General features: G+C 39.6%; 1 protein-coding gene across 1 annotated transcript; it reads right to left on the bottom strand.

The window, feature by feature from the left end:
- Positions 1–18,332: 18,332 nt before the first annotated feature.
- gcm2 (glial cells missing transcription factor 2) lies at positions 18,333–24,704 on the bottom strand. The gene is made up of 5 exons (XM_036522778.1): positions 24,149–24,704; positions 23,299–23,551; positions 20,548–20,660; positions 19,932–20,057; positions 18,333–19,824 (listed from the first exon to the last, which is right to left on the bottom strand). Exons 1-5 carry the CDS (start codon positions 24,242–24,244, stop codon positions 18,934–18,936), a joined length of 1,479 nt encoding a protein of 492 aa, XP_036378671.1. The 5' UTR covers positions 24,245–24,704; the 3' UTR covers positions 18,333–18,933.
- Positions 24,705–26,621: the final 1,917 nt, after the last annotated feature.

Below are 26,621 nucleotides of genomic sequence, written 5' to 3'. Positions count from 1 at the left end.
CGGGAGGGGAGGGGGGGTGGAATTAAATAAGCGCAATGGAATTCATGGTGCAAAGCGGCTGGCAGATTGCTTATCTGGGGCGATGCACAATATCCTGACTATAAGATTTTTATCAGAGGCAGTAGCTAAACCAGCAGCTTCATGCTCCTTTAAGAAGACAGTACATTTTTGGCCTTTGCTTCCTGCTCAGATAAGGATTCTCACGGAAAGGTGTCCTCTCCACTCTTATCTCCCAAAAGCATCGCGCCAGTCACAAAACCAACCTCACTGTATGGGAGGGGGCCCCAGGCTACAACACAATCAGAGCGAAAAAGCACCGGAGTGTGTGGCACACAAGTGCTGGACCTACATGGGACATTACTTTTGCATTGTTAAGGAAAGTAGAATCCTACATGTAAGAAGTAATACAAAATAAGTAATGCAATGTAGGAAATGTCATTAATGTCCAGTTAAATGTACTGATAGTAGGTCCACTGTTGGTCAGTGTCTGTTGTTTGGCCCTACAGTGCAAATAACATTGTACACTGTTGTGGAGAGGACAGTGTGAGTGCCAAGTTTGGACCTGGAAAGCCGCAAGGGTTCCTGGTTTTCATGTCATTTTATTATTTAAGTTATAATTGGTTTCCTGCCCATGGCTTGAAAAAGAATTTGAGTTAGCTGTTGTCTTTTGATTGAAATGTATCTCTGAGGAGAAAGGGGTTGTCACCATGCGTGTGCTAGGAGGTAGATTTAATCAGAAAAACATTTTGTTTCTTTATATTGATTGAATGAATGTGCACATGCAGTTACTTTACATTTTAAGTGTGACAAAATTCATTGATGCATGTAACAACTCTGAACGATTCTAAACATAATACATATTTATTGGTTATGATGTTTAGTTGATTGATTGATTGATTGATTGGTGAATATATTACTTATATTTACCTGAAACATTTTGTTGTTTGCAAGTCCCAGATTAAAAGTAATTATCTGAGTGTGCATGTGTGCATTTTGGTTTGAGAGAATTGTTTTCATTTTTATTAAACACACAATATATCTCAATCTGTAAGTGGTTATTTACCCGTGCATTTATTAATTGTGATTGTTCAGAAGACAATAAAATTCTTCAACAACATATGACTGAATAAATGTACACTGATGAAATCCAATTGTATATAATGTGATATATATATATATATATATATATATACATATATATACATATATATATATTGTCCTTGTCTTTGGAGAAAACAGATATCTAGGAACAAGCACAGCCTTTCTCCTGGTATTGTTATTTATTTATTGATATTATTTCGTAAACTTGTGGACTACAGAGAAACAGGTATTTTGTCAATGATTAAAACATAAATACAAATCTATGTACTCTACATGTCATATGATAACAGGTCATCAGACATACTACACCCTGCCCAGACAAATCACTCTTGAATTCATCCATAAATTTATTTATTCATTCATTCATTTTTTTGAAAGATAAAGGGACCTGCAATGTTGCAAAGTCACACGCTAACACAGCTCCTGTTCCTTTTATTCTGCCCGGACTCATAATATACAACTGCCACTGCGTTGTCTTTGTCAAAATATTATTTAATAGTAATAAAACTTCACCCTCACATTCATTAAAACCGAACGTATGGTAACAGGGTCAAAATTGGGGAATGTTGTTGGCAATACTACACATAAGAGTCAAAGAGCTTTTAGCCAATGGTTGACTATAGGAAATTATTATTATCATCAGAGTTCAGAGGTAGGTAAGATAACCTTATCTTCATCAGTGCCTTCAGAAGTACTGGTTCCAGTATAATATGGAATTTTACTTTATAACTTTTACAAGTTTTTGTTTTTTTACAACCCAGTATGAGTGCATAATTGCTTGCTAATACATTCTCAGTATTCGTGCATTGTGAATACTCCTTCTCCTTCTCTGCTGTGGTGGCATTATTTTTTATTATTGATTGATAATGAAAGCTGATCTAATAAATGTAGCTAAGCTGTTCATCATCCATGGATTCAGTAAAGTGGGATCTTGAGTGAACTGATTACCTAGATGAAGCATACATGATACAAATTTTGTCTAAATGGTTTTATTAGGCTAGTTGCTCCAAACGAGCATTTCAAAATGTGCTGCAGTTTAAGTCCTATAAAAGTCTGCTGTCATATATGGCCCTCTGTAGAGTTCAGAGCTTGTTGTTTCTCTGAATTATCCATAAATGCACACTGTTTGCACTGAGGATTGCATCAGCTCCAAGGGAAGTTCTGGGAAGTGTTGTACTTTGGCAAAAGGCATGTAATGTAGTGGAGCTGAATGCGTGCAAGGGGTCATATGCTGCATCAAATCATTTGGTGACAAGTTTACCACAACTAGTAAACTGGAAGGAGAAACTTCCAATTTAATTATTTAATTGTTATTACAAAACAAATGACTTGGTAGTGATATTTCAGTTTTTAATGTATTCATAATAAATACAAGAACTTAAAACATATTTTCATCCTAGGTAGGACATCATAACCCAGTTTGGACAAGTTACTTTACTCTTCATTCACTCACTTATTGAGGGCACTGATTGGGTATTATATATATATATCAATATAAAAAATTGACTGGTGGAAATCAATTTATGTAATGACCAGACTACAAGCATTACAACATTGAACCTCCACAAGGTTTTAACCACAGGAATGGAAACTTGGAATGTCACGCTGTTTGTACTATCCTCTGTGAATCTCTTAAATAAACTAGCTTTTCTATTTTATATATCCATTAAGATGCTCCTGGGAAGCTACCTATATATTTTCACACGTTTTGGCTTGAGTTAGTATTTTCTCTATTAGAGTCAATGAGAACTGAGCTGCACTTGAAGCCATGTTAACTGCCAATTAACTGCACAAGAAACTGCCCTCCACTTCTGTCATTAGGGAGAACATGACCTTAATGAGAGACAGTGTGTGTGTGTGTGTTTTTGGTGTTCTGTATTGCTCTGTTTAAATATAAAATCAGCAGCAAAAAAAATCCGGCAATCAGGAGAGCAACCCGGGGAGCTACAGAAAATGCTACAGAAATGGAAGCTCTTATAGCAACTTGAACAATCAACAACACTGAATTGAAACTAGAAGCTAAACATTAGCCTTAATGCCAGTGTGCAAAATCTCATTACCCACTGGATGTACCTACATTGAAGTGTAAAATGAGAGATCCTTCACAGATGTGGCTTGGTGAATTAATGAAAGCCCCCATAGCAATATAGGCCACTGACACCAAGTTGATAACAAGGATAAACATGCATTTAGCTCATTTTAGCTTGAAGACTGGCACACGGGCTATCTAAATGCAAGGAGGTAGGTAGATTACAATCTGATTGCCAAAGGTGAACTGTATGAGCTCTTTTACACGCACAATCACTCACCGGTGCAAATGTTACAAATGACATACATCTACATGCCATTTCCTGGTACAGGCAGCAATTCAGCATGTGTAAAAGCACACACCCTTAAACTATATTCTGAGGCACCTTTTTCAGATTTTGGAATTATTTCTTTTAGAAAGTTCTGGATCCTACCACTTAACCCTGCTTGTCTTTGAAAGATATATCTGCCCTCTAGCCAAACGTGTACTTCCTGTTCCTAGTACAGGGTCCCTCGCAGTATGGAAAAGTATGGAATTTGATTTTAGTAATTTCCAGGTCTGGATAAGTATGGAAAAAAGAAAAGAGAGTATGGAAAAATATTTGTGTTTCCAGACTATTTCCCCTATTCTGTTTTCTAAAATATAAATTCAGAATTTCTAAAAATAAATCGATCATACAAGCAGAGTGTTTTTCATGGCGTTTGGAGCAGGCAGCCAGCCCAGCCAAAATGTTTACCACTGTGTGAGAGAGCGCGGGCCAGAGCGAGCTTGATGTGGTCGAAAGCGAGGCAAGAAGTATGGCGTGCGACTGAACGCACAGTCCTACGCAGAGCTGCCTCTACGCCTGTTTACGTGTATTTAAATTTACACGACAAAAACTGAATAACATTGCGTTGTTTTGGCATTGCAGCTTGAATAAAATGCTGTGCATTGAACTTGTCTGGGTTCGGCGTTAATTGTTAATTGATTTGTATGAGCTACAGTACCTAGCTACAATCTTCTGGCAATTATTTGGCAACATAATAGCATACATAGTCAGAATGTAAACATGCATGTTAACAGTTGGATTTTAAAACCATTTATTTACGCAATAAACATCTAGCTATTTGTACTCAGATGTTAAATATGGTCTGAAAAATCTACCGAGAAGTCTGGATATTTGAGTCTGGAAAAGTATGGAATTTTGAAATGGAAAATGTGTAGGAACCCTGCTAGTAATGTTCAACATTTCTCAAGAATGGGGACACAGTCCCAGTGTGTGGATTCTGCCTGTCCCCTCTTCCTGGTAGCAAACTTGAAGTCACCCTAGTGGATTTAACAAGGCATGAATTGGTTCCTCACAATACACCATCAACATTACCCTGTTTATGGCCTGCGACCGTAGCTGTTTTTCACCCTCTGTAGATTGTGGGTGAAGTGATATGGTTGGAGAATGTTTATTTTGAATGCAGTAACTGCTGATGCTGAACTGTTCAGGTTAGACTTGCTGAAAGACTTTCATCTTCCAGCCTGACCTATTGACTGCCAGCTCCCACAGTGGCACAGGAGATCTGCACGTAGGCACCTCTTGCGCTCGTGGGAGAACAGCCAATCCCTAGCGAAGCCACTCCTCTTATGCTGGTAGCTTTGATAAAGTATCGGATTCTCTAAATCTCCTAAACAAGCTCGTACTCAGATGCATCAGCGATGTCTGGAGATTACAAAGAACGCAACTGTATACAACTTCCCAAGACATAAACTAGCAGGGACAAAATCACGAGCGACCATTTTGGCTCCTGTGGAATGGGGCCTTAATTTGCCTTTGTGCTCCCGAAAAGGCTGCAGACATTAATTCTGTCAGCTTGTTAGGGACGCCGTTTCAAATGGCTGAGGTTGTTTTGACACAGTTTTCAGGTTGACTTGGTGTCCCCTTGGAACACGGCCAGCCTTTCCTCAGTCCAGGCCGACAATGACAAATCTTAGACCGAAGACAGTGGTAGTAACCTGTTTGCTGCTGCAAAGCATGTCAGAAGTTGCACTGTGTGACTGAGAAAAGACAAGGCCCCCCTTTCACAAAGCACAGGAGCGTTTCTTCAGTTTACATACTTGTTGAATTGTCCTCTGTGCCGCATGCCTGGTGAATGCCAAATCTTTGTTTTTTCCCGTCTTTTTAATCTGGGAGTTTACCGGCAGATCTGAAAAACAGACAGTTAAGAGATTTAGGTATCTGAAGTGCTCAGACTGTGTTTCAATCTGGTACAGATTTTTTTTTTAAAAAATGGCAACGAACAGAATAGTGTTTTAGGAGGACGTTTGGTTGTAGCAGGAAATGTAAACATGTTTTGCTTTCTGGAAAATTACAGTGCAAATCTCTTCCGACCAAATAGAAATTCCAGAAATGATCACATAAGCACAAGCAGCTTTGACTACTGGATGCATTGTCTTGTAATGTGTTCCTTTTAGGCTGTAGACATTTAATATTTCAGTATTGCTGTCTTGTTTTAAAAAATATTCTCAAAGAGTAGCAGTCTCCGAGATTAATTTGACAGATAATCCCGAACGCCTCTGCATCAGATTCAAAGGAAAGAGGCCTGTGGTTTTTCAAAGGAACCAGCATGGCAAGCATGCTGAGTCACAATTCAGCATGAGGGTGTTTTGCCTGATAACCAGCATGATATATACTGTACATATCAATCAATAATGTTTGTATTTCTCATTATTGATTTTTTGGCGCATTCTCCCGCTATGCTGAAAAATCATTATACCTACACTTTACTAAGACTTGGGAGAGATGAAAGGATCACAAATTTAGTACATGAAGATAATACAATGGTTTCTTTGCAGTTGCAGGGTCACTGCCTTTCTGCAGACCTTTTCCTAGTGCTTGAAGCTGTGAAACCCTGTGTGAGACTGCAATAGTGGTCCCGTGACACAGTACTCATATCACAAGTCTACTTTTAGTCTTATGACATAACAATTTTAACCAGTGACATTCTTCTTTATCATCAAGATCCGATGCTAATGAGGCAAGAAATATGTCAGTTTTGTCTTATCATTGCAGTAGAAATGTTGTTCCATCTACCTATTGTATCTGTTTTCCAGCCATGGACTGACTAAAACATTTGGAGAAAAGGTCATGTGTTTGAAAGGGCTGTGAGCCAAGTCACACTCAATGTATTTTTTAGATATTCAGTCCAAGGTTTTTTAACACTAAGTTATTTTCCCATGAAGGGAATCTGTGATGATGTCACATACCTTTTTAGCCTTCCAACCACTGTCAGTACATCCAGTGTTCAAAATAAGGTACTCATAAAGTGTTTTACTGATGACACTCAGCTTGCAATGTTATTTGCTATATATCTGAGTTGATCAAATATTTACATTAATTCACATGTAATTCATTTTTTATTTTACAGTTCACAGATATACTAATCCGCTCTCTATTATAATTGGATTGGGTTGTTTTATGAATTATTTTGACACGCCTCATGTACATAATGTAATGAGATGCAGAGTCAGAACATCCCCTTAAACAAAATTCTCCTCACAATGCAAAGATGGAGTCTCTCATCAAACAAAAAGTCTCCATGAGATGCAGAGGCAGAGGCTTTCCTTGTTGACAGTGAGATGTAACCTTTGCACAGTTCTTTGAGTCAGAAGGTTTCTTACTAGTCTAATGATAATTTGTTTCATTGGGACAGCACTATATTCCATCAGTGATTGGCTGATGCTCCCATGTGACGTGCAGCTGCTTGGCTTCTTATATTTGAGGTGACCAAAAGATTGTTGACTTGGCAGGAACTCAGCGGTTCAGGTTCAATGCTGTCTCTCTGACACTTTCCCTAGGGATCATGGGAGGCATGTCGCATCTTAGCCTCAGGGACATTCTCAAGCCCTTCTCTCTGTCCCAACCATGTTGATGGAGCGTCTTATTATTCCTTTGAAAAAAATTTCATTCCATCTTAAAAAGCTACACATCCATTGATATAGAGGTGTGACAGCCCTTTTCAGCTCATATAGCAACTCATACATTAGCTCGTATACATACAGAATACTGTCATTATAGATGTATGCTGCTGAGATTGTAGTCATGGTTTTGAATATTATGATTTTATGGTAAGGGAGGGCTGGTACACTTAATTTATTGCACAATGACGGCCAAATTTGCTAAAGAATTGCATGGCCTATGCATATGCACTTCTAGGGTGAACACACTGAAACTGTGAAGGGATGTTGTAGATGCAATCCATAAACTACTATGCTACTCCCAATTCATTACACTCTGTGTCAAGTACAAGCACAACACTTGTTGCTGTTGTGCATGTTCATTTAAGCATATCAATAAACCGTACAATACATGCACTTTAAATAATTACACATCATAGATGTGCAAATAATGGCCCAAAATGAAAGGTCAAAGGTTTAAAAAGCTGCCTTGCCCCTTCCCTGATTTGTCCCTTATCTTATGAAGTGTCTTATCTATAAGGCAGTAAGTGCTTCAGTGAAATGGTATCATGGACATGGATGAGCAGAAAACTTGTACTGCATGAAGTATTTCCTGGGTGAGTTCATTCTGCTGGATCTGTTATTAATGATAAATATAAAGGACTGATTTTGTGTGTGTAAATTATGGTTATTTATAGTTATGGTCTGTTTCACTGATTTTGTGTGTGTAAATTATGGTTATTTATAGTTATGGTCTGTTTCACTGTCTGTTCAAATATTACAGCCTTGATGTTTACATTTGGGTTAATTACTTCACTTGTAATACATTTAAGCCTTTTAAAAATAAATAAACTTTAATTTTAACAATTTAGCTTTGAGGCATTTCCTTCAGCAAATTCCATCCCGACTGCAGATAACTTTGTAACACAATTTCTTGTAGAAAAATAACACTCTATGCACACGTATATGTGCAGTATATATTCTGTGTTAGATCTGCTGTTGTATGGTAGGGTTCTGCTGCAGTGTAGAGGCAGTTCATTCACGCTGTAGTGAAAGTAGTAAAAAAAAAAAAAAAAAAAAAAAAGATTTTCAGGCCGAAACATGCACACATACATGGGAATGTTCTCGTAAACTTACGTTGCTAGTGTTGGGCGTCAGCGATGGGGGGAGGTGTCTCGAAGGGGGAGAGATGGGTGTCGTGGCTCTTGCACATGAGCTCATGGGTGTTGCTGATAGGAGGATTACCCCATGGCACTGATCCATTCTTCCACAAGTTCTCTGAAGACTATTACCGAGGGCTATCTGTCGCCCGCTGCGCGCCTCTGCACCGCCCCCTCGTCACACAGGCCCTTTCACCACCTGCACGGAATTACACTTGAGATTAAAGCCATGCATTTACAAGTTCTTTGTCTCGCTCACATTTGCATGCCCTGTAGCGAAACAGCACCTTCTGTCCCTCAGCACTCTTGGGTTTAAGAGTGCCATTTCATGTGGCAACGTGAGCGCTGCAGCGGAAAGGACGACCTGTGTAGCTTCGACTGGATGACAGAACTCGGGGAGGGAAATGAATAGTTCTGGTCCAGTGTGGCCTGCAGATCAAAGACAACACTGCTAACTACAGTGTTTATTCACTCTTAAAAAAAGCAAAAGAGCAAAGACTTGTAAGATCCAATGACTAATGCATTTAATCTGTCCTGCATCAAGTTTACCTTGGGTAAACCTGTAGGACTGTGTTTCTGTAGAAAGCATAACACAGAACCGGACTGCCTTGACATTTTCAGAAATGGAAAAAAAAACTGTGCATTATGCATTATAATGGATCACCAGCTTTCCTTCAGAAAACAAAATGGTTAATAAAACTGTGAAATTAAACTTGTATAATTATAGGTGAGATATAAAATAATTTGTGCTGCAAAGATGTATTTGCGCAGCACATTATAACACACCTCATTATCACAGGATAATTCAGTCTCACTTCTTTCCCTATGCAACTTCTTAGTCACACCCGAGAATGACTGCAATAAAACAAGTATACAGATAGAGCTTTAATGCTTTGGATAAAAAAACCCAATGAAAGATTTTCTAAGAATGTCATATTCTTAGAAAATACAAGTTGCTATTGTTTGACAATCACAAGCACCTCTCTAACGGAGACCTTGTTTTTAAGTCCATTTCAGATTGTGCTTCTTCTCCCATGAACTGATCATCTTCCAAATAAGACCATGAGTCCAGGGAACTACAGAGACGAGGCGGTGTGGTGTCATGATGGTGTACTAAATTATACAGTCTTTTCTATGCATCTAGGATCATGTTCATTCAGTACCTGAGAATGCAACAGGGCTTTCATTCTCAAGTTTAAATTAAATAGCTGGAGGAGTCACAAGATCTGTTACCATTACTGGTTTGCTTGGCCACAGAGTGCACATGCATGTGTATTTCCTGTATGTGTGCACATGAGAGCATATGGTAAGGCAGATATTCTGTGGACCCCACCAGTTGCTTTATTTATGCTCTGCTTATTTTAGGTTTGCTTATTTATTAAACTCATTAAACTCTCATTTCTCTTTCATTTTATTTTCCTCTTAATCCAGGGACAGCTATGAAAATTTGCCTGAAGCTAACTTGTGTAGAAAGCATCGCATGACTTGCCATGAATATTTTAACCATGCGCTGTCTTTATTAAATCAATGGGGAGCATAGAAGTTGCTTTATTTTTCAACAACTAATAATTGATGGCATGGTTTTATGCCAACATAATAACTGGTGTTATGCTTATGATTCCTGTGTATTGCTGTAAGGATGTAACTGGTTACAGTAACTGTTGCTGTCTCTTGCCAGATGTTGCTATTGTTACGTGGCTATCTGTCACATTGCTATGATGTGATGCATGAACACAGAGAGGCCACCTTCAAACAAACGCCGGCCCATCATGAAGTGCTCTCACAAAGGGTAGGTGATCTGGAACAAGTCGCTTCAAACATATGCTCCTTTTTTCTTTTGTCCGCCCATCACCCTTCAACACAACTCCCGTCTTTTAAAGAAAAACAACAAAAATAAAACACTCCTGGCACAAATTAAAGAAAAACTGAGGCAGAGCTTCACATCAGACATCCCCCTTTGAGAAAAAAAAAGCGTTGCGTTAACAAAGCACAGGGTCAGAGGCCTTAGCATATCTATTAGCGCTTCATTGCTGCCACGCAGACATAACAGCGCTGATGTACTTTGCTCTTTCTGTGAACCAGGAAGGCTGACTAAAGATGGCTGAATGAGGGCCAAGAGCGGTGTTAAAAACAACACATCGCGCTGACCTGGAAAAAAAAAACCGTGCCCGAACGCTGTTCCGTCACACCTGCCGTGCTTCTCGTTTTACCCAAAACATGTCCCAACCCCAAATGCTGACGTCCTCATCCGCTGACTTCCTCTGGCCTCGGCCACCGTGAGGGTCGCGCGGGACTCAACACCTCCACAGGAGCAGAGCCATTAAAACCATGCTCTCTTCCTAATGCAGTTACAGTGATTTAGCAAGCACAAGCAGCTTATGATTATTCTGAGTAAAGAGGCCCAGTTCTGACATGTCACTCTTCAGTCCTAAAGCATGAGAAAGTCACAAGAGGATGCATTTCATGGGACACTCAGCATTGTGCTGTGTGCCTTAAGCAATGGAATGAAAGTCTGAGTTTTGAGTTTTGGGTTTGAGTTTGAGTTTTTACTCCTGTTGCTCTTTCCCAATGCAGTTTTTCCTTGTTTGGCATATGCAGTCATGATTTTCAACACTGTTCCCCTTTACGCATTAAATAATTTAGCCTTTTCTGTAACTGATGCACCTGTAATTCAGGCACCAGCTATTTGACTTCTTTCAAAAAATTCACATCTCTCCTGTTGCTGTAGAAGCTCACATAGTAACATGCTGATTTTAAATCAGTAGCTCCAATACTGGCAATTAGTATTAACTTTAACATGAAACACATTTGTAGATGACTTTTTAATTGCTTCATTTAATTAGTTTCTTCAAAATACGAATCCTACGTTTGCATTATTTTGTCTGCACCCTGTATGTACTAGTTAGTACACTACACAGGTTGTTCATTCTGTGCTGTCCAACCGTATTCAGGTAGTCATTAATAGTTGTGTATTACTTTATTAGCTGCACTTTGCTTCTGTATTTTCTGTTTGTATTCTGCAACTGTACTTTTTAACCCTCTGTATGTTACTCTGTATAAGGGTATCTGCCTGAAAAGGTCACATCCAAGCCAATTTACATTTTTCCATATCCATGTACGCAGGAAGAATTTTACAGCAAAACAGCACAGGTTACATACCTTGCTAAAGGATACAACAGGAGTGCCCCTCCCAGAATATGAACTTCCAACCTTTTGGTGTAAGGGGCAGTCTCCTAGCCGCTGCTCCACGCTGCCACCCGTATATGTATTTTAATGACAGTAATAATATGTGACGGCAGGGAGGGCACGCAGAGTGCAGTGTAGTCGGTTGTGTCTGTGCCTGTGAGCCATCGGGGCGAGCTTGTTTGTGTCGGGTCCGCAACCTCGGACCGGCGCACACAAGCATTCCCATCCTTACAGACATCTTCGATGGAGATATTTTGAAAACATTGTGGCGACCATCTGCTCTTAACCTACCAAACTGATCTCTCAGCAGCAACAGAAGGAGGAGGGAGTGATTACATGGCTGACGCTGATTGAGACGCGCCGCGCCAGGCTGCCAAACTAAGTTGTTCAGGCAGCACAAAGAGAGGATGTCTCAGAGAACAAAGAAACAGTGACATTTTTCACTGCTTGGCGCCATCAGAAGATGCTGTACTCAGAGCGGAACGTGTGATAGCACTTAACCTTCAGGCCCACCCTTCATTTTTTTAACATAAATAGCACATACACATATTACATACACATTTACACGTACATATGTGATTGAATTACCATAGAACATTGGCATTTATAGTAGTTTGCAAATGAAATGTTTCAGTAGGATTATGGGTATTGACTAAACTATCATTTGAGGTTTGAGGTTTTTTTTTTGTTTTTTTGTAAAGCATGCTTTTGAGTTATGGGTTATGTCATTGAGAAAGTGAATGGCAACTCTGCCCAATTTTATCAAACTGATTTGCACTCTCAATGCCCAGTTTCAGAAATGAAAAAGATTTTATATAGCATACTGGAAATTAAAAGTAATATGGCAAATTACATGTTCATGGACTAAAGAACATATAATGAATGAACAATTTTGTCAGTGTGCACTTACTTTGTATGCTCCTGTTTGCTCCAACGAAAGTCCTTTTTTTAATTCAAGAGGAACTAATTATGCTGCCACTCTTGATTATGCATGGTTTATTGAGGTGTTTTAACGTCCCTGTTTGTTCTTTCTGCTTTCATTGGTTGCAGCTACGGGGTGCCATAAACATGTGTCACCATGGGAGCGTCCCTTCACGCCATACGTTCTCGGGAAAACCACTGAATCACCTTCTCAACTCATGATAACCATCTGATGACCAATCACCCTGGCGTGTACTGTACACAGGTAAAATGGAGCATGGAAGGAGTTCTTGATAAACAGATAAGAGGAATGTTTGGCTTTCTGTCAGATTGAAAAATTGTGTTCTCCATTTTTTTTTTTTTTTAACTGCAGCGATGTTGTTGACTTGTCAGTGCGTTTCGCTATTTGTTTGCCTTCACCAACTTTGGTTGAATTCTTGTTGCCCCGCGGATGATTGAGGGTATTACCTAGAAAGTCATAATGTGATATCATACTACAAGGTTTGCTGCTAATGGGTTTCTTCAAGTTTGAAAGGCATGCTAGTAGGGTATACTTTATCTTTGCCTTTGTGCTTAGCTCATTCATTTCTGGGAATGCTCCTCAGAACTCAATAAACATGATGACAAATAAACCTCCTGTTTATATACTTGTTCAGTATGTAAAACCATGAAGGTGACTGTGGTCATCTCCCTCTCTCTCTGCAGTATTCTATGGATGCCTACAGCCAGCCACAAAAGACCCCTGAGTTGTTTTCATGCTTTGATGACTTCTTGTAGAATATCTTTAAAGAGCTACTCATGCAGATCAAAAGTGGCTGCTACTGATTTGAGTGATAGTATCAAAAGGCTGGAGTATATAGTTATATGTTTAAGTATAGTGCCTGCATTCATTTAGTAAACACATTGTGTAATATGAAAGGGATTAAAATTCAGTTAGTAATATGATCAGTGCATTGTTTACACACAGAGGCAAGATGCAGGCATTATTTAGAGTGCCAGGGCCAGATTTACATAACAGCTGCACATGAGCTGTGACAGGGAAAAGCGCTAAGGGTTTGAAAACACTTACATGGAATTTGCTAACTAGCTGCTGAGGCTGCACTTTAATTAAGAACTGGTCCCCCCCCCCCGTCACCACACACCTTTGTTGTTGATGCATAAAATGTAGTTATCTACATGAATAAAAACCACTGGGGTGAATGCATTAAGAGGGCAGGGGATTATGCCCAAAGTGTCTCTGTTAAGAGTGTGCCTCACAGTTTTGAGAATATTTGAAGACCTCTGCAAAGCAGGCAAAGCAGTGTTCTTGTTTATGGAAATGATGCTGTATTTACTGTTTTTAAATCCCTTCAGTCTTAAATGTATGGTTTTCTCTTCAACGCCTTTGTTACCAATCAGATTATGCTGATCTAAACCTGCCATTAACTTAACACTGTTTGCAACCACAAACTAATCACACCTTCTTCATGGTGCTTTCACTGCAAGTTAATGTGGCCCTCAAACTATCATAGAAGTTTAGCTGATCTGTACTGTTAAATGTTGCACTTACTGCATCATTTTCTCATGTATGGAGAGCAAAAAACGGCAAATTTTGCCATTATTTTAATTATTTCATATTATTTTAATGTTTGCTATTTTTACCATGCATTTACCACACAATTACTGTGTGTGTGTGTGTGTGTGTGTGTGTGTGTGTGTGTGTGCGTGTGTGTGTGTGCGTGCGTGTGTGTACACAGGAAGATGCTTTTATGGCTTACATATTTTTGAAAATATCCTTTTATAACTTAAGAAAAGAGCTCATGAATCTACTCTTGTCTGGTGCATGAATTCCATTCATGTCCACATGTACTTTGTTAAAGAGGGATAAGCATTAAGCTACAAGCCATTGTGCATCTGGGGGAAAACATCTCAACCCTGAGTCTGCTTCGAGCTGGGCCTCTCTCGACTTGCGGGGTATTTGATATGAGGCTGGTGGGGCCATTACAAGGAGGAGTCTTATTCCGCAGGTGCTAATCTGTTCCTCTGCAGGAAGGCCCTGTCAGGGTCAGGGAAATAATGTGCAGAGATCACAGACTCTGCAGAGGCGAATTCCCAGCCCCTGGCAGAGCAAACGATGCACATCCTCCGCTTTGTCCCAAATTAAACATTCCGCCTTTTTTCCACCTTCGAGGTGGGGATGTTCGCTGCCTCTCAAAACGCTTAATGGCTCTGTCATCGTACGGATGGGTATCACATGTCTCACCTAAGAAAATCGTTCGTGTGAATGAGCTGGATCGACGTCAGTTTGTCTTGATTTGATATCGCTGTTATGAGGTTAGAATAGCACTGTGTGCTTTCTAAGGCGCTGGGCGAATGAACTCTGCTGCTGTTGAGTAAAACATGTAGACGAAAGAGAGAGCGAATAATGAACAAAATCTCCTCTATGACTCCACGTTCATTTTTTTTTTTTTTCTGAATGATTCCAGTGCAGTTCTTTTTTACAAGAGGAATCAAAATGGAGGCACCCCCACTCATGTCCTAATAACTTCATTCATTAAACCTCTAGCCCTTTGTGCTGTCAACGTTGATTATTGATATTACAGTACAAGGCGGGGGGGGAAGAGAGCCACAAGGAACAATGCGAGACGGTTTGTTATTGTAGCGTGTACATTGTCAGGTGGACATAGCATTCACCGCCTTTTGTATCACTTTCAGGTGATTTATGTTAATGCTACATGGCTGGAGCATTCCAGACACTGTAAACATTCCTTTGCTTTTCAGGCCGCGATATCAACGTGCAGAATAGAGAGAAACCTGTCCCTACCAATCCGTTCTTAACAACAATGTGACATCTTCAGGCCGGCATAGTGGAGATTCCTGTTACGGTTCACAGGTGAGGACGAAACAGTAGAGATGAGACTGCTTCCTGTGACATTTACAATATGTGTCTAATGGCGATGTATGTGCTGAGCATGGCCACTGTCACCGAACAAGCTGTTACTGAACAAACTGCACTCCCACACTGAGTACATTTCTTTAATTTTATTACCTCATTCATCCTGTACACTCTCATGTTGGCATTGCTTTATGGATCCTATTATTCTTTTTTTTTTAACTGAATAATTTGCTAAAATGAACTGCACACTCAAATTAATTGTAGTTCTGCATTAATTATATGGTTTCATGGTCAGCGTCCTTAATATCTTATGACTAAAAATCACATTACCCAGTTTATTGTGTCTTTCTTATAGTCTAGTTCAGCTAGTTTGACTTATTTTGGCTGTATTTATCTTGGTAATCCCTGCATTATGAATGATGGCATGTTTTTAATTATACAAATCCACTGAATTTTAAGCTTCAGTTCTGAATGAGCCAATCATGTTTCCAAATAAACAGCACGTAGCCTTCAAAAGGAGACAATCTGACTAAAGTATGTTTGGGTACATATGATTCATTTTCTAGCTTTCTTTACACTGTTATTTCTGAAGCCATCAAAGAAAGCTACATATGATAACAACATCAAAATTAAAGATACCAGTTGTTCACATCATGAATCTGCAGAGCATATTGCACATACTTTTTACACTAACTGATCATTGCTTTACCACAGTTGGAAGTTTAAGCAGATAACTCAGATCCCAGTGGCTGAAGCGCAAGGGCCCGCCACAGGCATCAACCCCTGTTGTATCTCTTCTCCGGGGCCAGAAATCCTTGTACAGAATGTTCAGAATGCCACGTGCAGTCTTTGTCACCAGCGTCATCGAGAGAGTGGCGCAGCGCTGTCTCTGATAGGGATCGTGGTAGCATGTGAGGCGGAGTCCCCCCCCCTCCCCCCACACACACACACACACACTCCCTCTGTGTTTGCAAACAGAAAGGGCCTGGTAATGGCAGCCCTCCTTTCTCAGAACACCTGAGACCCCCCCCATCTCATTACTGTCGAGTGTGACCCACAGCGCAGAACACTCAGAGCACGTGCTGCCTGCCTGCTATACCGTAGCCTAATGGCAAAGTTTTGGAGGGGCTCTTGAGGGACAGCTGCGAGCTGAAAGCCATCGGTCAGGCCATTAGAGCGCTGTCAGAGGGTCCAAACCAGCTGTGCACTTCCTCCATTTCACTCTTTTGAAAAATGAATGAATTGATAGGCCAATTCACGATTTCTAGGGTTTTTTTTATCCGATCAGTTCTTCTTTTTATTATTATTTTCCAAACTATCGCAGTTTGTTGAGGGTGTGTGGGATGAAGGCTGATTATAGCCAACAGTAATGCATTTGCATCTTCAACGACACTGACGAAAATGTTTGTGTTTAATATAATTTTCTTTGCTTGTAGTGTCTCTGCTTGTTGTGTGTGTGTGAGAGAGAGAGAGTGTCTGATGGGATGGAAAATATTAAAGCAATGCAACATTCTGTCTTGTCTTTTGTTAGGATTAAACAGACGACTTAAGGGTCAAAGTAATGTTTTATCTTTTTTAAGTGTATGAATTCCATTATTCATCGTTATCAGCTTAATCTGAAATGAAAAAATGACGAACATACATGAATCACGAGGAAAACAAATTCCATACCATCTTGAAGGAGCGACGTCTAGTGTATGCATCACAAAAAACTACTGCGCATTTCTGGACAAAGGTTTCCTTACCAAAGATAATTATAAATAAAGATAAAGATAATTATCCTCCTGAGTTATGCCAGAGCCCGCGTGACCGTTTCAAGGAAAGGTCCTGCTTTCGAGCGCCTCTCACAGTTTGAAGCCCTTTGAAGTAATATAAGGGTGCAGAGATAACCGGGCAACTGCTTTTAAAGCATGCCCTATCTCTCTCCTACTGTTTGTAAACAAAACTTTTTGAAGTACAGAGGCGAATCATGAGGGTAGGAAATGAATATAGGGGTGATTGGCCTCTAGATGCGTTGATCATGCAGCTATCAGGAAAAAGCTACAACTGCAGTGATAATGAAAGGCCGTAAAGTAAATCCTGGTCCTGGTGAATATCGCCGCTTTCCACCAAAACTGACAGCCAGATCTAAGGACTGGTCAGAGGCATGGATTAGAGAACAATGTCACACTTAAAATGTAGCGCGTATCCACAGCATGTACCTGCACAGAGGTAAAACTGCACCCAGACAGTCTGAGGTGCCCAAGAACACACAGAATCAAACACAATGTTGTTGTGCGATGGGACTAAAATCTGAAAATAATGAATTAAAAAGAAGACAAGAAGAGAAGGAAAAGAAGAACTAATCACCCCATAGGTTTATAACTCTCACATTGCATATCAATATGGGAATCGAATGATCCAAAGATCACAAACTCTGACTGTATTATGTGGTCAAGCAAGGATTGCAATGCTACCTGCTGAACTGCAATACCCCTTGTCCCCATCAGCATTAAGGGTCACTGAAACTGTTCATGAATCAGAATCTTTCCCTCTATGCAAAGATCAAAATCTTTTCTCCTCATGCATTTCGTATTTGTTAAATCCAGAGCTGAGACTACTTCCACAGTTAGAAGAGCGATGAATCACTCGTCTATCTAGCCAGTGCATCAGGAAAGTCCCCAGCATCTACGAGAACTTAGCGCCGCCGCGCATGTGTAGAGAGACTCTCCCTGTCGCTGAACCAGACGCGCGGAGAGATACTGTCAGCGGCAGGTATTACCGGCATGTTTCTGAGGAAAAATTCCTCCCACTCATTCTCATCCCTGCGCAGGAATGGAGACACGAGCCTGTCGGGGCTGCTCTCAGCCGCAAGATTAAAAGCTTCCTGATGACAAACCTCTCTGTTAATCGTCTGCCAGAGGAGAGCCGTGATACGACTCGCGGCAAAACCCTTTATGCCTTCTGACACTTACGCATCCCTCCCGCAGGAGTCGGGGGGTCAAAAGTCTTTTTTCCTTCATGTGATTTTCATAACTGTCATGATGGAGGTCAGCAGCAAAAGTTGTGTGTTATTATCATTGAAATGCCTTGTTATAGATTAATACATGGAAAACATACATCTGGTACATAAAATCCATGAATTTCAAAATGGGGATTCAGCATAATATGTTTAATGTCATTATGAAAATTGATTGATATCTCATTTGTTGGTTTTAGACCAATGTGGCAAAGAATGGGCTTTTCCCAAAAACAGAAACATTTGGCAAGACTCTGTCATTCTAACACTTCTGACAAATTACAATGTTTCAGTGCTTTGATGTTTAAGTATAGCACATTAATGTGGAAAGAACCTTTGAAAAACTAATGCAGTGAAAACTTTCTTAGACTCCTACAAAGGTGAAATGCTTGAAAATTGATTTAATGACAGCTGCTACCCTTTAGTAGTCAAGAACAATCTCTCAAATTTTTGTGGCTTTTCATAAAATATTAACTGCAGCTTGTGAAATGATTTGTATGTACAAGTGTTTCAATAAAATATAGATTCAATGTGTACAGCATTACATCTATTCAAAAACACTGAACAGTTCCTATATATAAATAAATATTTAGAAACAACAAGTACAAGATGGCAAAAGCTCAGTTTTGGGTCCTAATTTTAAAAAATATCAACATCAAAAAAACAGTCTGTCAACAAAATATTGAGAAAAGGCAGCTTTCATTGAGTCCCTTTTTTCCCTTTCTGTCTCAGGCAGCGATCAGAACTCTCCACTCTCGTATCTAAAGGGATGAGATATTCGCTCTGCGTAATTATTTGACGAGTAGCTGCCATATCGGTAGGTGTCAAGGTTCTCTGACCTTTCGGTTTTGGTAGGCGGTGTCTCCTGTTGATACGTTAAAGCTGATTTGATAACCCCCGAATCTTCCGGAATTTTCAAATCAGAGTAGGAGGTCGGCGAGCCCCCCTCCAGCAGAGAGTTGCAGCTCGGTAGGCTTTTGACATCGTAGATGTTGTCACCATATTTTACCACAGAGGGTTTGCATGGCTGGTAAGACACCTTGGTGGTAGTGGTTATGATGGTCTGTAAGGCTGCCGGCGTGGCCGCAGCCGGGCCGGTGTACCGGCAGGGGTACTCGCTGTTGTAGTAGTGGTGATTGGAGTTGGCGGGGATCTGTCCATAATCGCCCCGGTCCCCGTACGCCCCCTTGCCCAGTATCTGCTTCCAGCCGTGGTGCTTGCTGGAGGCGTCGTATCCGCGGTCGTGCACGTTCAGGGCGTTGACGGCGTGTTGCGGTCCGTTCAAGCCCATGCAGACCTTTCCTGGGTCACTGTCTGCCTGAGGGCTGATGGCGTCCTTGTAGAGTGCGGCGTAGGAGCCCGAGCCCAGGTAGCCGGCGAAGTCGTAGCTGCAGGGCGGGCGTGCCATGTACAGGCGGTGGTTGGCAGGCTTCTGCAGGGCAGAGGCGGCGTCGCCCGCGGGGCTGGGGGAGTCGTAGGCGAACTTGTAGGGCTCAGCATTCTGGAAGGGGGGGTAGTGCTGGGGCTGGATGGGGATGTTGGACTCTGCTATGATGCTGACAGGGCCCTCCATGCAGGACAAGTGGTGCAGCCCAGGGAAGGGTCCCCCCGTGTCGTGGTATCTCCCGGCCTGCAACACAATCTGACACCATCAGAGGTCCGCATGCTGGGCAGCCAGTCCATTTTCATAAAAAGGGAATAGTTTCACATTTGTTTAGACAAGGGGGTTATTCTCACCTCTGAGTCCAGGAACCTCCTCTTCTGAGAGAAGTGTGGTGAAGACATCCTCCTCTTCACTGCACTCCTCCTGGCCTCAGTTTCCGACTTGCTCTCTGGCCTTGGGTGGTCATGGACTCCTTTAGCCTGTAGAAGAACAGTATGAAAATAATCAAATTTTGACATTTTGAGGAAATGATTCAATCTCTATATTTCGATTTTTTTTTGTTTATCCCAAAAATGGTTTAAATTGAGAAAAATAAAAGAAATAAGACTGAGGCTGATTTAATCATCAGTTGATATGTCACCAACAGTGTGAAAAAAATCACGTTCGGGAGAGGTTAGTCCGAAAGCTTCATCTTATCAGTTTGTCAACATTATCCAGTCCACACACTGTGATAAATACAAATAATGTAAATCCCTAATCAATCCCCTCTTTAAGTTTTTAAAAATGCCTATACTTCGTCTGTTCAGAGAATTTATTTTTTAATCTTTGAATGCATTTGATGGTTTGTTTTGCACAATGACCATTAGGGGTTATTAGGGATTTATCACCACCACTAACCATAAAACAATTAGAAACTGAATCCCTCCTCCAGCAACCAAATTCTGTTGTATTTACTGCAAACCTTCATACCTGGAAAAATATGGCTTTTCCATCCACTCTCCAAAAATTGGTGACAGGGTATCCACTGTGTCCTCGACAAGGTACTAGCTCCAGTGCTGAGTTACAGTTGGGACAGAGTTTCTCTGAGAAACAAGTAGAGACAGAATTTTAAACTCTTATACAGACTTTCATAAAACTGTAAAAAGCATGTTTACCCCAACAAACACCAGAGTCAATGGTAGTAAACTTCAGGAAAAAAATATGTATAAAATTATGGCATTAACAATTAGATTATTGTGAGAGACATATATGAACATTGTGTTACTTCAGCTTGAACATGTAGTGTTGGGTCAAAGTTAACAAATAACTTTTAAATTTGTCAAACCCAGAAGTGCGAGGACTGATATCTGTCTGTGATTTTTTGTCTTCTGTGAATTAGACCTATATTCAACAGGTACTCAACACTTTTTGATATTTTTGTAAAACTGTGTATTATGTGTGAACATGATTGCATTAAAAGAACTATGTATGAAAAATGAATGGAAAAAAATAAATCATTTGTAGCTCCAAATAAAGCAATAGCATAAAATATGAAATGCAGTGGTGACTCTTTATACTAGGGTCTTCATCTTGGTTTTACATTTACATTTATTCATTTGGCAGACGCTTTTATCCAAAGCGACTTACATAGGTTACAGTTCTCTACAATGTTATCCATTTATACAGGTGGATATTTACTGAGGCAATTGTGGGTTAAGTACCTTGCCCAAGGGTACAGCAGCAGTGTCCTAGCGGGGATTGAACCAGCAACCTTTCGGTTACAAGTCCTGCTCTTTGACCACTATGCTACACTGCCGCCAGTTTTAGCGAACATTTGTGATAGTTTCTCATTTTTATTTACAAAAGTACTATCATTATTATAAATACATATTCTGTATATTGTATTCAAATGTGATAAATAATTTAGAATGGTCAACTCGCAGATACCTACAGTTTACTGCATCTTACTGAATTGCAGCCTATGTATGTGTGCAAATGTGAGGGCAAAGATAGCCTACATTATGTCCAATGGCCACGTGAAGTATGAAACAAACCCAGAAGGGAGCGAGAACGGCAACAGCATACGAAAGTGAAGAATGAAAGCCTATATAGTAACATGCATTTTTACATTTATATTATGTGCATTAAGTATATGAAAAACTTGGACAGTTACTAAAATGTGAACAACACTGGCAGGGGTAAAAAAAAAAAAAAAAAGATACTGTAATATTATAAGGAACGGTATTCTGTACACAAATATTACATTGTAATAAGGATTTTATCTTCTACACCAATCAAAAGGATGAACTGTATTAGGTTAACAATAAAATTTTGTTAACAATAACATTTTTTTACATTTTGGAGTCACCAAGTTTATTTCTAATTCCCATGTAATAATGCTCCATTCCATGAGTCTTTATGAACATATAGAAACCAGTAAAACAAAACACCTTAATATACGCTATAAGAGTGAAATTTCGGTTACAAAACCGTATCTTGAATTTGTTTTATAGAAAATAAACTTGATTGGAATTAGATCGCGTATAATATTGGTAAAATTTACACTTAAATGTGATGCTACGCAATACTTCTTTACAGTTGCACTAAAACAATGAATTATTTTCACGAAATGCAATATTTGGAACATTCATTTTTAAAAAAACATACTGCCGATATAACATACAATTCGTTTAATCGTTTTATGCGTTTTGAGATGTTTTATTTCGGTACCAACTGTACATATTCTAGAAGCAGATATCGCTCTTATTATTTTTACTTACGGATACGTATCTTCGTGAATTAGTCCTATTGAATATCATTGGTTCCCCAAAATACGTCTCCAGAGTGTGGCCTCCAGTAGTCACGCCATGTGACTGGTTATAAAATGAGGAGGTTCATATTAAATTAATATAGTCTGGATTTTCACAATGGTTGTAGGCCTAACGTGTTTATACACAATTCATTTCTGCATCCGCTTATTCCCCTTGAAAGGCGCAGCCATGTTGGAGGGCCTAAGCTGTATAGCACAAGCGGATCATTATAGTGGGGCAGAAAATACTCAATGATATTATGCATGGCTGGGGTGTTGCCTTAAGAGCTGTGTCATAAAAGCCTATCATACAAACTTAAAAGTATTCAGGGGAGAGAAAGGCCATGCTTACCCGACCACTTTTAAACTCAAAACCTAGGTGCGGTCCTTGCCGCCACACCGCTGCTCATTTAGGCGTGAATGACAAAGTCGTCAGCCAATGTTTTGACACAACAATAATTGTGGAGCTGCTGGGTATGGGGTGGGTTATATCGTCACTGTATACTGCTGGGAAATTTAATAGGGTTTATATTAAAATGTAGAAGAATAATGCCCGTCCGAAATCCTTCCTCTCGCTTATATTTTATATGTTATGCCTGACTTGCATGTGTTACACTTCGACACAGTGCACATGGATAATCTTTATTAAAAACATTAGGCCTATGTCTATTACTAAATGATAAGTTCCTCTTATTGGAACATCCATTGTCTAGTAGTATTTTGTTTTCACAACCATCCATATACATTTAAATTAATAATAAAAGAAGCCTAATTTAGCTTCGCATTAATCAAATATCTGTTTAAGTTAGATATGAAAGTGAAAATGCACAACCTAGAGGAATAGCGTGTAAGACGTACAAAGTAATTAAACCTCACTGGAAAGAAACAGTTCTACGTAAAGAGTGTATTTACTTGTGTACCGCCCTACTTACTCTGTTGTTTCTGGCGTGCTTTGTCACAGATGGCCGGTCTGAGCTGTAGTTTGCTGCCATCCCCGAGTGTACAGCTTCTTCCACAAACCACCACGCCTAGACACGACTTCTTAAGGATCTGACAGTTGTGATTGTTAGTGTTCCGCATAGCCCAACCGCTCAGGTGCCGCTGCGCGTTCTTGTCTTCGGCACTGTAGATGTACCGAACATAGCCGTCTGTCCATTCCTGGAAAGGGTCGTACTGTTTGGTGTCCTGTCAGAAACGAATTTAAACCATAAAACAACAGTAATCACTGGACATGCATCACTCTTACTGTATTTTAATGATGTAGGCTATCAATAGGCTATGTGTTACACCGTAAGCGTCATATCCTAAATTTCCAGATAGTATACTTCATTTAATAATATTTAAAGAAGCATAAATAAATAATATGATAGTATAATGTAACAACACGGGTCGTAAACATGTGACTATAATTATAAGGTTTACTCTTGTTATGAAGCGCCTCTACTGTATGTTCCCAATTTCATTTCACAATTTATATACACTAGAGTATTTAACGTTTGAAAATGACTAGAGGACCACACTGTCGACTGTTTCCCTTTAAATCAATAACGCCTAAAATGTTGTGATTGATAGTCGCGACACACGCATAGATAGGCTAGCTAATGGAAAACCACGAGCACTTTTCTTCCACTGATCACCTGCAACCTGTGTGACTAGAATAAAAAGACTACAATTCCAACGCAAATCTAACCTCCAAAATAAACTGCACATTTCACCTTTCATCTCCCCGTTTAAGAAATCGGATTTGCCCAAGAGGTGAAGTTGTAAACGAAGACGGTTTACCTGAGGCAGCTTTGGGTCGTTGATATCCCACGTTAACTTCATCCCAAAGGAACAGACACAGTCAGGTCCGTCAAACTGATCTGATGATTTTGACATGTTTCAAAGGGTAACTTAATATCACGGTAATACGCGATATTGGTATGTTTAATACCTAACCATCGCATCAACGTTAGTGCCTTTTAATGCCATGGGAACGTCATACGCTTTGTATTGGCTGTTAGCTGAAAAACCAGGAAACCGGTCAAGAGGAGCTGCTTTATAAAAACAAATTTGTAATCTTCCAGTTTAATCCCTCTGTGCTTGGAAATGTTGTCAAATGTTATTTCGTGGGGTTTTCGTTTCCCCTTTTATTCATAGATAATCCAGCCGCCTGTCCGAAGGTGCGCTCCTCAAAGCCACGCAATGTGTAATGGAAGCAGGTAGGGACTGTCAGGTTTAAGTAAAGCAGGAGGCTGGGCTTCAGATCTTTCAGTTCTATTGAAGTTAAGCGCCGTACAATTTCACTTCACCTGAACCGTAACAGTGACCTCTACTAACAGCATCTCCGTGTTCCCAAACACATTGCGCTCCGCGTGTGTACGGATAAAACACCCAAGGGAGAATTATTATTTCGTAAATTTTAGACATGTTTATCTTTAAATACAGACAGACGTCAGTGTGCGTAATTATGCGGAAACACCGACAAATTTTGTAAATGTGTTTTTTTTTTTTTCTTCCTGCATCCGCGATTTTTCCATTTTAGGTTTCCGGTAAGCTAATGCTCAGTTCAGCTCCGCCAATGAAATTCAAGTTTATAATTTTTGCCTGTCAGCAACCTTTATGTGAATGTCAGCAAAGAATAATTAATATCTGTAACGGTGAAAACAAGACTGGTTCTCCTCCTAAATACTGAAATGCATTTAAGGAAGTGAGTTGTAGGCTATGTAAACAGAGAGCCATATCGAAGCATGAAAAACAAACTGGTTGAATAAAAACAAAATAAAAAGTAGAATAAATTCATCCATTTGATTCCGCCCTTTGAGTATCTGAGTTTCCATTTGCCTAGTCATACTTAAATTTGGCATAAATCTAACATTCAAGCGATTTATCCGTAACTTTCACAATTTAAATAAAGTAGCTATCGCCCCTTTTCGTACAGCTTTCCGTTAATTTCGACGATGACTGAACACTGATTTCTATGGGGTGAAAAACGCACACAATAAAATTAATTTCATCATTTATTTATTTCATTATTATATTTTTGGTTATGGTTTGTCTTCACGTATTTTAACGCGTTCTGTTCATATGACATGATGATGATTATTATTATTACTTCTACTAGTGGTAGTAGTGTTATTGTTATTATTTTGATGTTGTTATTACTATACATAAATATGAGAGACAAGAGATACGTAACGATGACATGGACAATAGTATCATATTTTCATCTATTTTATCGTCATTGCTTTGAATTATTTTCGTTTTGTTTTATGTCAAGATGAAATAAACGAACAAGGTAGTTCGAGTGGCGAGAAAGTTGCCTTAAATTTGTCATTTCAAGTCAGCATTAACCTTATTTCTTCGAAGGAGGATTGCAATCCAATACGGCTCATTATTTATTACCTGTCATGATTTTAATTATGAAATCTTTCGTGCGGTTTCGAAAGAAGTTTTGTATATGTTTTTTTAAAAAGCACTGTGAAACTGTAGCTTTGAGACTGAAAGGTATAGCAAACGTCTGTATGTTCAGTGCAGGATAAAGGGTGCTGAGAAAAAAAGGCATATGAAGAAGAGGGAATATATATCACTCAGACTGAATAAAAGCGACAAAAGTTAAACGTTAAATGTACTTATTTCATACGTAGCCTATATAACATATCAGTATGTTGTTTACATATTTATGTTTGTGTTAGCAACGTAATAACGTTTTGTTTCGTGGCAACGTGTAAATTATTTAAAGACAACATTTTCAAAATTCAGGAAGATTTAAGGAAGATTTCCTTAACCAGTGGAAATCGCAACGGATCGCCCATGACAGTAACCCTGTTCAAGGTGACGTTACGATGCTCATTTGATTGCAGCTGTTTCCCCGAAATGCTCTACAGACGTTGCTTCAGTTTGACTCTTTTCTTTGATGAAATTATAGGATGAAACAAACCCTCCATAAAATGCAAAGGACATACAGCAAAGTTTAAAGTCCTTGGATTTTACTCAGATCAACTGCAGTAAAATGTTTTATTGTCAAATAAATGTTTTCCCATATGACACAATAACATAAATATTTTAGTTTAATTCCAAAATTAAACTGAATAGGAGCTGTTGTTTATAAAGGAAAATGAACAAAAATCGCAAGGCTAGACGAAAACGATCTTCGCCTTGCTTAAGGGTCCCTTGTAGTTCTCAAGGTGCGGTTCCATCAGTTCATTACAAAGCACTCATATAGTGCAAAGAGCAATTAGCTCTCTACAACTGCAGCTACTGTCTACAACTAAAA

Source organism: Megalops cyprinoides, chromosome 2, assembly GCF_013368585.1.
Source record: "Megalops cyprinoides isolate fMegCyp1 chromosome 2, fMegCyp1.pri, whole genome shotgun sequence".
NCBI lineage: Eukaryota > Metazoa > Chordata > Actinopteri > Elopiformes > Megalopidae > Megalops > Megalops cyprinoides.
This window is presented reverse-complemented; position numbering and strand designations above follow the sequence as displayed.